This window comes from Stegodyphus dumicola, chromosome 7 (genome assembly GCF_044657685.1).
Source record: "Stegodyphus dumicola isolate Sdum_Otavi_A_Nest chromosome 7, ASM4465768v1".
Lineage (NCBI taxonomy): Eukaryota > Metazoa > Arthropoda > Arachnida > Araneae > Eresidae > Stegodyphus > Stegodyphus dumicola.
The window spans coordinates 157,500,984-157,520,193 of NC_140774.1; the positions used below are offsets into that span (position 1 = coordinate 157,500,984).

The 19,210-nt window shown below is 33.6% G+C and overlaps 1 protein-coding gene across 10 annotated transcripts in view; it reads right to left on the reverse strand.

Moving 5' to 3' along the window:
* Positions 1-19,210, reverse strand: part of LOC118204556 (uncharacterized) — a 109,632-nt gene that overhangs the window by 46,841 nt on the left and 43,581 nt on the right. For 8 of the 10 annotated variants that reach the window (XM_085820964.1, XM_085820963.1, XM_085820958.1 and 5 more), the window contains 7 exons: positions 16,242-16,409; positions 11,588-11,747; positions 10,482-10,632; positions 8,112-8,272; positions 6,288-6,415; positions 4,093-6,172; positions 1,411-1,508 (listed from right to left, as the gene is read on the reverse strand). In XM_085820964.1, coding sequence (XP_085677090.1) covers positions 1,411-1,508; positions 4,093-6,172; positions 6,288-6,415; positions 8,112-8,272; positions 10,482-10,632; positions 11,588-11,747; positions 16,242-16,409 — 2,946 coding nt within the window. The remainder of the gene's footprint in view (positions 1-1,410; positions 1,509-4,092; positions 6,173-6,287; positions 6,416-8,111; positions 8,273-10,481; positions 10,633-11,587; positions 11,748-16,241; positions 16,410-19,210) is intronic. The other 2 variants (XM_085820962.1, XM_085820957.1) reach the window with 1 other exon arrangement.

Genomic DNA, 19,210 nt, shown 5'->3' on the forward strand with positions numbered 1-19,210 from the left:
GAAATTCGGTGTTCAAAAATGTATTTTCTTGCTTTTTCCATGATTCTGGAGAGAATAACTTGTTCCTATCACCCTGCAAAGGATGCTCATGTGCATGATATGCCTACAGTTCTTTATTCTATAGCAGATTCATTTGCTTTGGGTCATGATGTGCTACAGATGGTCAATAAGCATTGTTGTATTTTCACCAAGATCCAACCATTTCTCCAAAAATAAATTAATTTTCTGGTGATTTATTTCCTTTCATAGTGTGGATAGCAATATCTAGTTCAACTAAAGTGACGTACGCTTGAACACTCTTGCCACCAGGAGCAATTTTTTGGGAGAACTTTTTATCTTCTTTCTGGTAATAAATTTTACCAACACTAGATATATGTAAAAAGTCCTGTAATATTTCTAATGATAAATACAAATGAAGAAGCATAAAATTATTTAAAAATTGTATTGATTTACAAGAACACGATTTTGATCTGCGACATTTTGACATCTCTTCGGCAGCCGGAAAATTCCTTTTTTAACAGATTAATTCATAATGAAGTTATGAGGCTTCCACCCATACTCAACAGCTCTTTGATATCCATTGAAATGAAGGGCTGAACACCATCATCTGGGAAGACAACACACCTTGATGACTGCTTAGTTCCGGGCAATTTGCTTTCAGTAACCCCCCAATTTTTTTCGATTTAATTGCAAAAGTTCAAAATACATAACTCCTTTGTAGCAACTTGTTTATTAATTTTAATTAATGCCTCACTAGTGTTCTGAAGAAAAATATATTAATGCATCTGTAATGTTCTTGTCAACATTTTGATTAAAAAAAAACTTTTGAACATAAATACTTAAATCAGTAGGGCTTGACAAATATCCAATCCTCTTTTTAAATCAAGCTAAAAAAGTAACTCTATTTTAGTGGTTTTTTGGGGGGGGGGAATTCAAGAGCAATGAGATATAGGTCCCTTTTCTTCAGATGGGAAAAAATAAAAACTTAAGCAAAACTATCAATTTCGATCAGTTCCTCTTCAAGAGTAAAAAATTCCGATTTTTGGCAGAATTTTTTTTTTCTGAAGATCACTGTGATTACCCCCAAATATACAGTCTTATTTAAATCTTAAAGGCAAAATACAGTTCTTTTTCGTCTAATTTCAGAATTTTGTTGATTTCATATACCTTAGTTCAAATGCAAAAATTTACAAGTCAAAATTTTATTGTTTTTTCTCTACTAAGAATATATAAGCATTTAATGAGACTCGTAAAAAAACAGAAACAGGAAGCTGCAACTACTAGCTTCAATAGAAAAATATGAAAATTATAAATGTATTCATAAAAACTAACACAAAAGTTTAATAAATCGGTTTAAAATGCATTCAACATAAAGGAACTACTATAGGTATGCAAAATTTTCCAACATACTTGCATAATTATTTAAGTCATAGCCTTCTAAACTACTGGACTTATCCTTTTCACTCTTGGAAACTTTGGATACTGCAACTTCTGCCTTCATATTCCTTCTGCAATAAGAAATTTATTATGCATAATTTTTAAAAAGCACAAGTTCTGCAAATGTGTCTATAATAAATTAAGTCAATTCAAATGAAATAAAATAAGAAAAATAATACTGAAAATCACTATGTGAAAAAATGAAACCTGCATAATTAAAAGTTTCATCAATTCAATAACCTTCATAAGCAAATGCTAAAAATTAAAAACAGGTAGAATTAGCAGCCATGAAATATTAACGAAATTACAAAAATACCTCAACAGACAGGCAAACTGCCCTGCTATTGATTAAAATATCTTAACTTTTGTAATAACTAAAATGTTCCATTGTATTATTAATAATCTATAACTATATACATAAAACATTACTCACAAATTTAAATATTTTGTTACATATTTGTATTGATTATTTATTGCATATAATGTTAATTAATTCATCTTAAGATATCACTATTTATACGTGATTCTCCCCCACTCTACATGTTATTAATGAATATACTTCCAAAACCACTAGCCTGCCACTGATACATAAAACATTACTCACAAATTTAAATATTTTGTTACATATTTGTATTGATTATTTATTGCATATAATGTTAATTAATTCATCTTAAGATATCACTATTTATACGTGATTCTCCCCCACTCTACATGTTATTAATGAATATACTTCCAAAACCACTAGCCTGCCACTGAAAACTTTTGTTTTTTTAAGAATTTGAATAGCTTTACTCTCTATACAAATTTTAAAATGCTATTTCTAAGCACTGCTCATGTGAGTACATTCTACGTTCTATCCCAAATAACAACCAACAGTTACATTTAGGATTCTATATAAAATTTCGTTTAAGTTATTTGATGAAAGTCGAAAGCATACTTGCTGAAAAAATGAGTATTACAAGAATCAAAGAAATAACTGAACAAATAACGATAAAATATATATTTGCAATGCGCAGTTATAAATTTGAACAAAATACTAGATATGTGAAATGTTAATAAATTGCATTAAAAAGTTTAAAAAAGCTTTTATAATGAATTTTCATATATTCCAGTAAAAATTAAAATATTCTAAATGTTAGAACTAATGTACTTCTAGGTGAAAAAAAATCAAATGATTCATTTTAAGGTTTGCAACACTTATCTATGCAACATGTCCATTTAATGACTAATGTAATTACATTTATTAGCCATCTGTATTACCACTGCTGCAGTGACACTGTAAAATAAGTTGCTAGCTCTGCTGTTGCAGCAATGGCAACATAAAATAAGCTGGTTAATTCTATTGTTGCCACTGCAACAACAAAATCTAGAAATAACTTCGCATTTTTATACCTGCAGGGAAATATTTCAGCACATGCTTGTTGCTATCAATATGGTAACCGGGGTGAGCTGCAAGTCTTCCAATCATACCTTTGTCAAAATATTCCTTATAAAATGGAAAGAAATAATAGTTACCCCCAGAAAGGGGATGGGGAGGTGAACACAAATTTATATTATATAGAGATAATTTGACTGAAAGTGATATAAATGAAAACTGATATGGCAATACTAACAACAACATAAGAGCGGCTCGAATAACACAAAAGACTGTTAACAACAGGATCAAAAGTAATAGGTCCACAAATTCAAATTTTCTCATAGTAAAATGACTTAAAATTGCTTAAAGATCACAGCGAAAACACCTCAGAAGAATAATTGCATATTTTCCTCCTGATAACTGCTTCTCTCATAAATGTCATTGGCCCACCAGCGGCCGGAGCGGTCAAGTCGCTGAACACTGGTAGTTCAGTCCGAGGTTCAAATCCTGCGGACGGGCTGGCTGCATGGAGTTTTCGTGGTTTTTCCCATGTGCAACATGTATTCGAGCCCGTTTCCCTTAGAAAGTCCTCCACAAAGGCATCCCTCCCCCTAGACAGATAGCCCTAGTGTGCTTTGCCATAATTCAATAAACCAAACAAAACAATGCTGTTATATTTTCATGGATATAATATTTTATAGCATTGTTAAAAAAGCAGTGATATGAGCGATTACACCTCAAAAATACACTTATTCCAAAATGGTTTTTACAATTTTGGCCAGTAGTGTTCTGTACGAATATTTATACATACAAAAAGGTATAAGAAGTATGAACAAAAATAATAAGGCAACAGTTATCCAGCAAGTTTAAGAAAAGCCAAACATTTCTGGTTTATAATTATTTCCTATCGGGCTTGGGCTACCTAAAAATAGCATATCAGTCGGTAGCCATGGCGATAAACAATTGTCATTTGCTATATCATCTGCATTTTATTATTAGTATTGAGGTACATTGCTCACTTGCGTTAAGTGCTTTGCTTCGTGAACTCCCGACTTTTTCACACACTTTTTAAAAAATTTATCATTCACAATGAGTGAAAAAATGGTACTAGAGAGTTTTAATTAGATGATTTATCAGATTGTCTTGACAGTTATTCAGAACAGGGAGAATCTGCGGCTGAGCGGCCGGTAAAGTGTTAATATATTAATGCTCAGCAGCTGCTAAACAATTTGTAACATGACTGTACAAAGATCAATTAAATATATCATTACACAAACAAAATTAACTATTTTATGTACCTGTTAGTGAGATCAGTTAAAGCTGCCTGCACTCCATTTGGATCTTGTAGTTTAATTTCATCTACTCTATATACAGCAGTTCCTTCACTTTTGGGCTGAAAAGGACCGGCCTTAGAAGATGGATTACCACTCCTCCCGCTACTTCTTCCACCAACACTACCAGGGTGACCAGCACTACTGGAAGGATGAGAATTAGTGTTATTAGTTATCACTCTCCTGTCACTACCATTACCATAGTTATTTTGTCTGCCTCGCCCAGAATCTCTTGTACGAGTCTCTCGTGGAAAATTATCCCTCTGGCGATTTCGATCACTGCTATTTGGACCACCACCACCACCACCCCGTCGGGATTCATTATTCACACGACGCCCTTGGTTGCTTTCATTAACAGGACGCTGGCTAGAAAAGCTTTTCCTGGATGCTGATGATGTTTTATCTTTAGAGTCTTTTTTCCTTGGTTCATCCTTGTCATCTCGTCTATCACGACGTTCAGCCACATCACTACTTTCTGAAGCAGTTTCCCATTCCTCATTTGCAACATCTGACAAGTTTTCTTTGCCAGTCTGTCCTATTTTATTCATTTGATTTACTGAACCTTGATAACTGCCACTACGTCCTCCTCTCCCTCTACCTCGGTATGACTGGTCAAATTTATCAAATCTCCTTTCATTCCTTTTTTGAAATCTAGGTGGTAAATGATCAAATCTCCCAGGTCTCCTCTGTTGTGGTCTTTCTAGCGAACGTGATTTATTAGAATCCTTTGGAAACACATTGTTAATGTTTTCTATTGTAGACATACTAGGTTTAAAATCACTCTGACTGTTTTCATTAAAGTTTTCTTCTACGATTTTTTGTTCCTCTAGTTTTTCCTGTTTATTACCACCAAAGCCTGCTCTTGATGGAGGAGGACCATAGCTACTTGGACCATGTCTAGATCCACCTCTAGAATTCCTGAAAGATAATGTACCACCTCCTCGCCCTCTTCTTGATGGTTCCCCTCGAGGTGCAAAGCCACCTTTATCATCTTTGGGTTTTTCATCATACGTTTTTGTTTCAATTCGAGAACTGTCTTTCTTTTCCTTCTTATATTTCTCATTCTTAACATTTATATCCTTTACAGAGTTAGGTTGGTCATTTATAAATGTTTTTTCTTCTTCCTGTGCTATCTCTGAGCCCTGGTACTTTTCTGCCTGAGCACTTTCTGTAGTTGACGCACTAGCTTCATCAACCGATACTTCACTGTCTTCATCTTTCTGTCGTAAATGTCCAAGTTTACCATCATCAACTTCCGAGCAGGATGTATCATCACTATGTTTTTCCTTCTTATCTATTTTCAATTTATCTTTGTCACGTTCTTTTTGGCGATCAAATCGTGGACCTCTCTCTACCCTAGACCGCCTATATTCTCGTTTGCCCCTGTAAGTATTTGACCCACTTACAGATCCACTTGATGGCACAGCTGGATTCCCAAAGGCACTGCTCCTACCACCACTGCCTCCACGGCCTCGATTTGATTCGTAACGTCCACTAGTGTTATTGCCACCAGACTGATTATTACTTACAGATGCACTTCCTCCTCTAGAACGGGAGTTAACAGCTCTTTCCCTTCCATCTCGGCGTCTATCTTTATTTGCTTCATTTCTGGAAGAATGGTCATGTTTATCTTTGGACTTATCTTGTTCTTCTGCTGAAACAATACTTTCTTTTTTTGTTACATCTGAAATATTGTCATTTTCTACTTTTTTGACATTTTCCTTTATGTAAGATTTAGTTAGCTTTTCAAAATGTGGCTGATCAAATTTCTCAGAATGCTTTTCACTTTCTTTTGAAACACTTTCACTTTTAATTTTTTCATTTTTCTCTTCCTTTGCTTCTTTTTCTTTCTTAGAACTGGAGTCTGCATCAGTCTTTTTATTGCTGCCATCATCTTTAATGATTTCCGATTTCTTTTCTGGAATGTTCTGAGAACTGGTAGTAGCATTTGACCTTCGCAATGGTGTTAAATTCTTTTTAGGAGGTCCAATACTTTCAAACTGCTTTGGTGTTATTGGAGGAGGATGATGATGATGCCATTCTCGTCCTATAATAAAAATAAATATTACTAAGAAATACAACCAACTCAAAAAATATACCCTAACTTGTTAGGCGATTTATTTATTTATTTATTTTCTATCAAGAGCATGAACAGTGCATACTTTTAGGTTCAACAGGATAAGGAGAATCACCCCAGTCAAGGGTAACAGCTTTTTCCTTTTTGTCATCTCTTAAATTTGTCCCTTTCCTTTCAGGCTGTGGATTTGTTTCGTGTCTTTCAGTGGTATGCCTATTTAAAAATAAAAATTCATATTTCTATCATTATTTACAATTTACAAACATTCACATTTTACAAGTTCTGGGATTCATTAAACTTACAGAAATCGTGGCATATTAATGTCATGTTATCCACCACAAGGGTATTTCTAGAATGGTTCAAATTACAGTGGCCTGGTTTATAATTACTACAATACAATAAAGTTTATATTTCCATAGAAAAATTTATGAAATTTGCAATCAGTACCATAATAGCAAAGTCATTTAAATTTCAGTCAACATAAAATAAAAACATTTTGCATCTACATACAATAGATTCTAATATTAAGAATTAGCAGTGGGTCTTGTTTTTTTTTGTTATTTAACTCCATCAAAATGGTATCCTATGCAATAGGTTAAATTGAAAATAATTTTAATATGCTTTAATAGAAAGTATATAAAAATATTTTATTTAATGAATTATTTCTTCACTAACCTATAAATTATTACATTTAAAAATATAAGTAAGGAAACATTTTACTGGTCTCATTTCATACATACAAGATACCAACATTTCCTTCTTTCTGCCTTTCTGAACCTATAACGGACTCTACATTATGCCCAAAGAGGCTTTTTTTTAATGCTTTGCGTGTTACCTTTATTTATTAAATATCATATTCTTTGCACTTAAACCATTAAATTCAATTCAACTGCAATATCACAAAATATTTTTTTAAATGAGCATATCTTTAAAATTTCTGATACACAATTTCGCATGCTGGAGATAAAAATGTCCCCCCCCCGTACAATGTTTACCATAATAGTTTTACATAATAGTATGAAATCGATAATACAATAAATTCCAAATTGGGGCTCTTAGATGCCAATATTCGGTTGGAAATGTACGTTATTCAAATTTGATGGCTCTAGGTACTGTTGTTTTATCAGCATGCGAGAAACCTACATACAGTTATGCAGATTCTTCAGTATTTTATTTCTTTAAATACAGGGCTCTAATATTTGGTGGCAACAATTTGAAAAGTGAACCGACATTTCAATGCAAAATGCCAAAACAAAATAGCCCTTCTGGGCTAATAATATACGATAAACTGTAACTATATTTTAATGGTTCTTTGACATAAGCATTTTCAATACATTTTGATCCTAGTTATCTGAGATGTCACAATTAAACCCCGTACAATGTTTAACATAATAGTTTTACATAATAGTATGAAATCGATAATACAATAAATTCCAAATTGGGGCTCTTAGATGCCAATATTCGGTTGGAAATGTACGTTATTCAAATTTGGATGGCTCTAGGTACCGTTTTTTTATCAGTATGCGAGAAACCTACATACAGTTATGCAGATTCTTCAGTATTTTATTTCTTTAAATACAGGGCTCTAATATTTGGTGGCAACAATTTGAAAAGTGAACCGACATTTCAATGCGAAATGCCAAAACAAAACAGCCCTTCTGGGCTAATAATATACGATAAACTGTAACTATATCTTAATGGTTCTTTGACATAAGCATTTTCAATACATTTTGATCCTAGTTATCTGAGATGTCACAAACTCAAGATATGAAATTTTTCCGCTACCAATTCTGTATCATTGCACACATCTAACAGCCTATTATTAGTGATTAAATCTGTATACTTGAATGCAAAATAGAAACACATTTAGCTAAAATAAAAGTTACAACATAACTCGCATCAATTGTACCTCTCATCTTTGCCAGAGTCTCGGCTTGCTCGTGAATCTCTGCTGTCGGGTCGAGGTGGTCTTTCTTTTTCCCATCTTTCTTTTTCAGTACGTTCATAACGATCTATCTTCTCCTTTACTGGTTTATCTCTACAGGTTTCATGTGGCTCTTCAAATGGATCCTAGCAAAATTCATTTACAGTATGCATGAGTTGTAATGAATTAACAGTTTTAACATCTACTTCCCGAGAAGTTCATTTAGTTACATTCAAATGTAACTGCTGATGCCATAAAATTATACATTGCTGTCATGCTTTTTTAACCCCTTAACTGCCGCGGAAAACGTACAAGATTCATTTCCCAGTGCTACGGTTTTCCATACAGGCATGCGTACTTATGCAATGTATTAGAGGGAAAATAAATGCAAGTTTTACTTTCACAAAATAAAGAATAAAAGAAAAAAATAAATGCACAAAATTTAATGTTTTGAGTAAAAGTATAATAAAAAGATGTATAAAAAATTATGTTTTTATAATAAAAAATATCCCTAAAATGGAGTTTCGATCAATTCATTTTTAGACCAGTAAAGTGTAATATCAGGTTTCAGTGTTATAATACCTTGTGAAATCAGTATGCCTAAAAAAAAACATATTTCTTCTAAACATCCGTTATTTCTTTCTTTATTCCTGGAACCTATTACAAAAGGTAAACGAAAACGGAAGATACAGAATAAAAAAAAATTGCTCATTACTTTCACTGCTTTAGACACTCTAATTTCTCCTTCTCTGAAATATCCTCCTCCTTTGCATACTTTGTCAAGGTCATTGTGGTTGCTCCATTCCAAAGCTTAGCAAATAATTTTACAAGTAGCAGCGCAAAGCAAATAATAGTAGTCGTGCACTAGCTGAGCATGGCGTATGTATACGCCCGCGGCAGTTAAGGGGTTAGCCCTCAGAGCAGGTGTTTGGATCTGTCACAAAGACCTGCATTTCAACAGCATTTATTAGCTAAAATTATATAATTAATGAATTTACTCTCTATTTTCATAAACTTACATTTATTTAGATGACTTTTACATTACTAAAGAAATTAAGGAAGCAAAATATCTTAAATTATAAGCTAATATACACCGACTGATAAAAAATATGTATACCAAGCAAGAATCTTGTGATCAGATAAAACTGGTCATGCCATTCAAAGGGTTGAATACAACTACAACGCTTGCAACTCATTTTACACCCAGTTTTGTAGTGTATTTTCAATGTTGAATACAACTGCTCACTAATAATAATGTATGTAACAATTGTTTCTCTAGTGTATGTATTTTACAGTGATATATATGATATGCTTATAATCAGGCCATTCAATCATCAAGTCAATGAAGCTATTAACACATTTGCTACCGTGTTTGGCATTATTGCTGAAGAGCCAATCATGCTGTGGCACGTAGTGTGGGGCGATGTCTCAACGTCAGGCACGTGCTGGTGTGGGAAAAGCAGCACCTTACTGTTTATTTTCAAGTTCAATTGACATTACGTTTTACATACATATGCTGATATTGGCATGGAATGAAGGTTAGAAACTAGTTGTAGATGTATGTGGTTTGGAATGAAAATAAAGTTTCATTTAGTGCAAAGATGAATAACACTCTGAAAAATATATTTGCAATAATATTATTGTAACTATCTTCTAAAAAATTCATTTGTAAAATATATCTTTTGTGATCTAGTTTCATACAAAAATAATGCATATTCTTACTTATTTTGATTAATTTTAAATGTGGCATTATAAAAATAATTTTACATCTAGTGCCAATCACACGCTGGCAAAGCCATAAAATTCTACACTTAAGGCTGAGCAATCAAAACCTTTTATTACTTCATTTAAATCATAAGTAAGTTGGCATATAGGTACATTCTGTTTCTATGGCACAGCATTTACTATCAACACAACCTCAGATGACCCGTAACAAAAGTATTAAGCTGTCACAGAATGTAATGAAGAAATTTTCCACATAAAATTTGTCAAGTAAGAAAAGTAAACAAATTTTAATCTAAAAAGGATAATTCTGAAATAAATTTTAAAGATAAGTGATATCAGTATTAAAATATATATATATGTATATATTTATTATGCTGCAGTTCAAGTGATCTGGACATATTTTGAAACTGGTAATACATCAGCAAAGGTAAATTTTCTTCATCAGCTAAAGAATATTTTAAATAAGCACAGACTGCATGCCATTTACTTCAATTTTCATAGCAAAAGATTAATTATTTTATGTTTCAAAATCAGCAATTACGCAATTTTTCAAGGTGAAGACAATCCATAATGTGTTAAAATCGATGAATAATTAGCAAATAGTAGTTTCTAATTAAAAAAAACACTTACCGACATTCGTTCTTCATATTCTCGTGTGTTTGCCCATGAGTTAGACTTTGACATTTTATCTTTGTTATCTCTGCTCTCATTTTGCTTATGGCTTTCCTTAAATGAATCCCTACCCTTATACCTATAATCTTGAAGGTCAAATTCTTTTTCTCTGAAAAATAATAATAATAATAAATAAGACGTCACCAGAAATTAGAATTATTTTTAAGACTAAACAGTCATCTCTCGTTCCCGTAATTTCGGGAGACAAAAATGTAAAAAACCCTCATAATTCTGAAATAATTACATCCATATACATAGCAAATTTTGGAACAGCACAAGTCAAAATCTAATAGATTCTATTTATAATCCTGTTAATTTGATAATTCTATCAGTTTTAAATATGAAAATTATTCACACTTTAAATACTTTCTACTGAAAAATGCCAAGTACACCTTCAGAAAAAGTTACCTTGTTAATAAAAGTATGTTGATGCACTTAGTACGGTGCATAACAATCACAGAAGCAATGCCTTAAATTTGGTAAGAAAGATAGGGCAAGGAAATAATAAATTGACTACTGAAGGTTACAGGGTTTCTATGAACATGTTGAAAAACTAGTTTCATGAACTGCACTAACAACTCCGATGTTGCAAAAGAATAAAATAATACAGTCAAATGATCTTCCAATCATACCATGTTCAATTACAAAATTTTTACAATGCATAAGAGAATATGCAGCAAAATATAGCCTATAAACAACAGGACTTAAGCATTACTTTCCTATTTCTCACAGTAACACCTAGTAAAATAATAACCTAACTGAATTTAATTCTAACATGCAGCTTATTTTATATAGGTAACAAAACATTTTTAACACTATGCCACTAAAAAAACCTTTTTGAAGGATCTAACTACAAATAAAACAATATAATTTCTATTGTATCTAAATAATGATGTATGATCAAATGCATATAAATAGAACAATGGCATTTCACTGTACAGTAAGCTATTCACAGTAAATTTGAATTTAATCTTTAAATAAGAACCTGGGATAGCTTTTAATGTACGTAACATTTTTTTTTTTTTAAATGGATGTAGACTTTATGAACGAGTAAAAATAAATACCTATATTCAGGTTCTCTAGAATATGTATCAAAAGGCTTTTCATCTTTATCAGATCCACTTCTCTTAAATTCATGCCTCTGGTCATAAATTTTATTACCTTCTAGCTTCTGATCATAATATCCATCATTTGAACTAGGTGAATGCCAGTTTTCATAACCTGCTTTAAAAAAAAAGAGAGATTTAATTTGAAAGTCAGAAAACGGTACCTTGCATACTTCATTTGATATACATAATCCTTAACTTAATGATATAAGAGAAAAATATTGCTTACTTCCATTTTAAAACTATTCATACAAAAGTACATAAATATGTTATTTGTTTTTCATATACTTCTAGATGAAATATACAATATTTTCATAAAACCCAAATTTTATACAAGAAGTACGACAACTTTATTATTCCTTTATAGCATTAAAAGCACACTAGCACTCAATCTGCAAATACACAGAACACCTGAATTATGAGGAGTTTAAGGATGTCAATATCATAGCAACTGCAAATCCACATACAACTTTTGTCTCTCTCCCAAACTTTAGGTACTTCTCTTTTTAGGCTTATGGTTTCCTTCAAATCACTGTATATCTACTACTGACAACAAAAATAATTTATCGTAATTTTCTTTACTAAAGGATAGCTCATAAATTAAGACCCAGTAAAACCACATTCATAAAGAAATACGGACCAGTCACCAAATAAATAATCTTTTCCACCCATGACTTCAGTTTTTTTTTCGGGGGAAGGGGGGGGAGTTCAGAAAATATACCACTGGTCACAGCTGGAAAATTTATGGAGCAGGGGCTTCCTTCTCTCTAAGGAGGCCTCTCATACTGATTTTTTTTAACCCAGAAATTGTCTCAGAATGAAAGACCTTAAATGTTTTTTATTTAAGCATCCCATTTATCTCCCGTGACAGTGCCCATGCTGCACACATAAAGGCCAATGAATTGTGTGGTTGAAATTTTGATCCAAATCTTCCTTATTCAGAAATTACTGTGTTTCCTGAATTAAACAATACAAATGCTGAAAGAATATTTTTACATTACATCAAAGGTAGGGTTTCTTTGCTTTGGTGCCTACATTTGTAGAGACATTAGGATTTTTTGGAAGCAGGCAAGATGAAAAATACACAATGCCTTTGCCAGAAATCGAACCACAGACCTCTGGAATACATGCCCAGCGTGCAGACCACCATACCACGAAGGCAGGCCAAGAAAGTGGGAGAAACACTTTATAAACTGTGCATCTTGCTCCACAAAGTCTCTAGTAAGCGATTCTCAACCTGTGGTAGGCACACCCTACAAGGTTGAAAATGTGAAATAGTCCAAGGGTATACACAGAAAAAAAATAAAAAAAAAAAAAAAAAAAAAAAAGATGTAATGGTGGTCACAGATGGATTGAATGAACATACCAGAAAAGACAAAAAGCTGCTGTTAGAACTAGCATTTCTAATCCAAATAAATTTCACAATGAAAAATCAAAATAATTAAATTGACTCTGAAAAATTTTTTTATTCATAAATGTTTAAAGTTCAGTATAGGTACGAGGCATATTCGGAAACTAAGTACCATTTTGAAAAAAAAAAATAGTAAAACAATTTTTTCGAATCCAATTTTATTTTTACATGAAAATACATGTCTTAAACTATTTGTTTCCGCCAATGATCAAACACTTGTCATAGCGGGTGACCAGTTTTTGTATACCATCGTCAAAGAAACTTCCCGCCAGTTTCGATAACCACGACTCCACAGCATTTTTTGTGTCATTGTCAGATCCAAAGCGCTTGCCACCAAGCTCGCGCTTCATGTGCAGGAACAAGCGATAGTCAGACGGCGCCAAGTCCGGGCTGTACGGCGGGTGATCGAACTGCTCCCAATGAAACTGTCGAATTAACGATTGAGTGACACCAGCAGTATGGGGCCTAGCATTGTCATGGAGCAACACAATTCCTTTACTGAGCATTCCTCCTCGTTTGTTTTGAATGGCACGCCTTAGTTTTGTTAAAGTCTCACAATATCGTGCTGCATTAATGGTTTCACCTCTAGGAAGTTGTGTATAACTCTTCTTTGTTCATTCTTTCGTAATTTACAAAATATCTCTTTCTTAACCCCTTAACTGCCGCGGGCGTATATATATGCCTTGCTCAGCCGATGCGTTAACTGCCCCAGATGCACAGCCGATGCGTTAACTTTGTGAATAATTTTAGGTATAGCAGCGCAAAGCAAATGATAGCAGTTTGGAAGGACGTATATATATATACGCATGGGGCAGTTAATGCATCGGCTGAGCAAGGCGTATATATACGCCCGCGGCAGTTAAGGGGTTAATTTGACTGCATTACATTTTTAATTTTTGCCCTAATTTATTTTAGGATTGACATGGCTCATGGTTTATCGAACAGAAAAGTACCAAAAGTTAAAAGCTGAAGTTGAGAGACAGAGTAAACGACGTGAGTTGAGAAATCTAAAAAAATATTTTTTTAATTCCATTTATTTTAAATATTTTATCTTTTATGTTTTTTTATATTATGGAATTAAACTGGATGGAGGTTTACTGTTAAAAGATTAATCTTACCAAATAATTTTGTCCTAAGAAATTTAAGCATTAATAGAGAACAATTGTTTTTATTTTATTAAATGATTAAATACTTATGTATTATTGCAACCACCATAGCAAAACTGCCAAATTTTCAAAATATGTCCATTTCTGGCAAACATGCAGATAATTATTTTTCACACAACCGTGGTTATAACAGTTCTTCAGTAACTGAGGTAATCTGTCTGCATAAATGCAGTATTTTACCTCAAAATTGCTAAAGGAAATAATGATGGGATGTATTTGGTAGAAAGATAGTGTGCAATGCCATGTGTGCACAATTCTCTGTTTATTTTAAGCGGAACAGGTTGATGTGTACATGGAGAGAACAGCGCAAATATATGTTGTTTCGATTCTGGTGTGAAATGACACACCCAAGTTTCATCACCTGTCACAATTTGGTTTTCTCCCTCGTCACTGTACCGCGTGAGGAATGTCAGGGCACTACCAATTCGCTTTGTTTTGTGAACATCAGTGAGCATTTTTGAAACCCATCGGGAACACAGTTTGCGATAATTCAAGCGGTCAGACACAATTTCGAACAAAACAGTATGTGAAATTTGTGGAAATGCCTCTGAAAGAGTTGTCATTGTGAAGCATCTGTTCTCATGAATTGCTTCATCAACTTTCCTTACCAAATCATCGGTGACAACAGAAGGCCGACCACTCCGAGCCTCGGCGTGGACATTTGTTCGACCTGCATTAAACATTCTTACCCACTTTCTCACCGTTCCATCAGTTATCGCATTATCAGTTATTTTCTTTACAACACTGTTATCATTAGTTATTTTCTTTACAACACTGAAGACTCTCTCGCACTCAGCATTACTGCGTGGAATTACGAGAATAGCACATAAAAACTTGCTAGTCTATCACATTTTGGTGTTCCATGAACTCTTTTTATTCTTTTTAAGGCACCAACGAGGACATCAAGTCTATCTTCTCCAGAACTGGCAAAGTCTTCAAACTGTGCAGCAGAAAATTGGTTCTGTAATTCATCTAAATGTAATCTAAAGCATCATTATGGCATTCATTTTCTTTAATTAACATGCTTCACAATGTCGCTTCTTCCACCGTGACTTATTATGAAAGCGCACACGTTGCAAAAATGCATAGTTATTTCCTTTGAAGGATTCTTTAATTGTTGGAAATTCGGCTTTGTAGGCAGGCCGACACTATTGAGAATACGGATTTTTTGAACTCATTTTGTAACAACGACGTCTTAAGAAAATTCGTAGCACGTGCAAGCAAGCAAGAAAGAAGGGGGGAAAAAAAACAGAATACGACAATCCACGCTCGCTCAGTCTGAGCTGAGTAATTCCCTTGCTGCTGAAGCGAACACGAAAAAAAAATAATCTGGTGCCCACAAAGAAAAGTGTGGGAGAAACAAGTTCAGCGCATTGTATTGGCTGGTTAAGCGGCGAGTTGGGAGAAACCGCAGGTTACTGGATTCGAAGTAGTCGGTAGTTGGCGGTAAAACACGATGCAATTGGCAAAAATCGCTGAATTGGTGAAAATTCTAAAATTTCGACCAAAAATCATTAAAAACACTTGAAAAAGGAAAAAATCGTAAAAAATGGATTACGATCGTAAAATCTTAAAGACAAACGCATTTTCGTAAAAATTACGAAAAATTCGTAAAAGTTGGCAGGTATGAAACAGTACTTAGTTTCCAAATACGTTACGTATATATTTCAACTGCAGGACCAGTAGTACCTGTTGAGAGGGAAAGAACCACCAGCCGATACAGAATAAAAGGTACATTTCAAGAATCCTTACACAAGGTGGGCTGACAATTTGGCATTATTTTCTGTAATAATTTCCTCCCCTGCAAAGAACCTTGTTAGAATTAGGGCTTGGGTATGTGCAGCAGTGATGATTCATCAAAGATAACGGAAGTAAAAGAAATGCAATTTTGTAAGGCATACTGCTCAATATATCCGAAATTACTTACACTATGTGCCTTTGAGTGTTACTGCTACATTTTTAATCATTAAAGATTAAAATTCAACTTCTAAATTGCCAATATACTTTTAAACATATTACTAAAACCTAAAACTACCTGACGCATTCTGTCGTCTATCACGATTCCAATAGTTTTCCCTTGCTTCTCTGTCATACACTGCACTTGATTCTGGAGCACAACTGTCACTTTCATAACTGTCAGTTCCCGATTCCTGGCTATTAGATCGCTGCCTGGAAACACTTTTAGAAACAGGAGGAGGCATACCTAAAAGGAGAAAAATGACTATCAGATAACTCTTAGCAGTCTCTTGGTTCTAGTATGAAGGCAGCATTTATTTGCTCTGCAACTCTGGTGGCTCTGCTGCACAGCCAAATGTTTGTAATATGATCACTTTTAAGATGCTATGTAATTGTAGGTGTTGGCAATTGTTACCTACAAGTTAAAATATGCCAAGTCACACTAAGGTCAAGTTATTTTATGACTTTTTAGTTTCTGAAGAATGCAGATGTCAATAAATTTATACTTTATCTATAAAACTGTACAACACAATTAAAATAAGCACAGACTCAAAGGCTAATGGAGAATTTTATTCAATCAGCTCGCAGGAAATTTTTCATCAGGATACAGTTGCATCAGGAGCTTCTATATCAGCTTCTAAGACAAGACTAAACAGAAAACTGCACATAATTTGGAAAAGTGGGAAAAGGGACTGCATTGTGTTCAAAAAGGCAAGAGAAGGATAATGATGTCAAATAATGAGTACTATGGCACACACCCCAGTAAACTCTGAATGCACATGGGGAACTGTTTTTAAGATAAAACATGGCGAGTTACAGAATTTTACATTTCATTTGCATGAAAAATATGCATATTTTTAAAATAAATAAAACCAAAAACATTCACAAGCAAATGCAACTCTCTCAACCCAAAATAAGACTTCTAAAATGCTTTGCTGCAAAAATGTACATAGCGCTTAGGGTTAGTATAACTTTTTCTAATTAACTATTTTTATTGCCACTCTCGGCAAAGATTAAATATTTATTGTTAAGTAAATTTTGTACTTTTCCATTTTGCCAGGGCAGGCGATAAAGTACCAATAATGGTACTACCGATGCCAAATGGAATATCCTCCCTGGTAACCTTTTACTCCTCATTTTCAAAAGAAATGCAACCATTTCTTATCAGATTGATTGTTTCTTTCAATACTGGCATACAACTAAGTATAATTTTTACCAATTAGTTTAATTTTAAGCCCTAAGATTACGATGCAATCACACGCTCGCCTGAAGGCGAAAATATAGAAAAGGCAAAGTCAAGGGTTAAATTATTAAATCCTAATGAGAATGCCCTAGCTAAATAAAGCACTGCGGTTTTACGTAACTTCCGAGTAAGCCATTAGTACGAATTGAAATAATTCTTGCATTTAAACTTTTATTCCAAATTAAGATTTTACTTGAAATTAATGTAGATAATTATCGAGAGAATTACATTTTTGTAGCGTAGTTTACGTGAGATGAGACAACTTGGGGTCACGTGATATGAAGCGGAGAATCAGGATGTTGAATCATGAAAGCATGCTAAATTCTTGAATTAACGAATTTATTGTCTTTATTTATTTTTATTTTGTAAACTTCGAGACAGACATCTGCTTGGATATCCTTACCCATTTATTCAAAAATCTCGCCACTGCTACCTCCCCCGCCCCGATACAAGATATGCACATTTTTTAGAGCTCATTATACAAATATATAGCTGTGGTTGGGAATAATCTCAGTTGTTCACAAAATGTCACTGGCATATTTTCCTGCCCAAATACAAAGGAACATCTGCTATGAATAAGATATGGCTATTTTCAAACCACTTTCTCATTCTTACAATGTTTCACATTACATTTCAATAAAATTTGTTCATACCCACAGAAATACAATTTCACAGAACTGATTTTTCCATTCCTGGACAAAATGCCATACTTCTGCCGATGTATAATGCTTTCTTCTTCAGATAGTAAACTACACAATCCCATCATTGTTCTTCATTACAAGAAAAACAAATGAACTTAATGCAAACAGAAACACAAATCAAAAGAACGAGAACTTAATTTCAAAAGTGCAAATCCACTTAGACACACATCACGATTATCACATAATTCTTGTTGATATCATAGAGTGGCACATAAATAATTTTAGGCAACGTCATGTGCTGCCCCCATCAACACATTTAAGCGAATTTTTGGTAGTGGTGCAAATAATCAAGAAGTACCAAATATTCTAAGTCTGTAGGCTTCTTTGACTTCCATAAGTACTGTTAAGAATTTTGACATAAAAAGTCTTCACACTTCTTGCATAACTTATCAATCTGCATGACTTAGCAATCTACCCCTCTTTCATTAGTGCTTACAGATGTTCAATAAACTTTTCAAATTATAACTAGACACTATATATCAGAAATAATAAATATTACATAATAATAAACAAATAAAAAGGTATACACACTTTCTACATAATATACTACTTTTAAAAACACATTTTATGCATAGTGACATAAAACTTCTTGTACAAATTTAAAACCAAATCCAGCATACACAAAATAACCATGTTCATATAGGAAAATGCACAGTCACAAAAAAAAAATATGAGCACAGAGAAGAAATCGAGCCACAATTACGAAACTCTGCCAGAATGTAGTCTGGCAAGAGAAATGCAGATGACTTAAATTTAGACACCAATGAGACAAGGGCAAGCATGCTATGTGCATACGAGATGGGCAGCTGGGAGAGTTTAAAAACATGATTGGTCGTGCTGTTGGCCTATTCAAATAACTCTTCTACTTGGTATTGTGACTAGAGATGCCTTCGAGACTTAATCGACGGCAACAGTTGTTGTCCCAACAGTTGTTGGGACTTTAAGAAGGGGCATATAATAGGCATCGGAGAAGCAGGTTGGTCAAACAGGTGTATCAACCATCACCGAGCAATACTGTAGTTGCTCTCAGTGTTGCCGGATCACGGGAAGAATAGTCTACCGGCGTAGAGAGTTAGGTTGTTCCAAGAACACAAATGAGTGCGA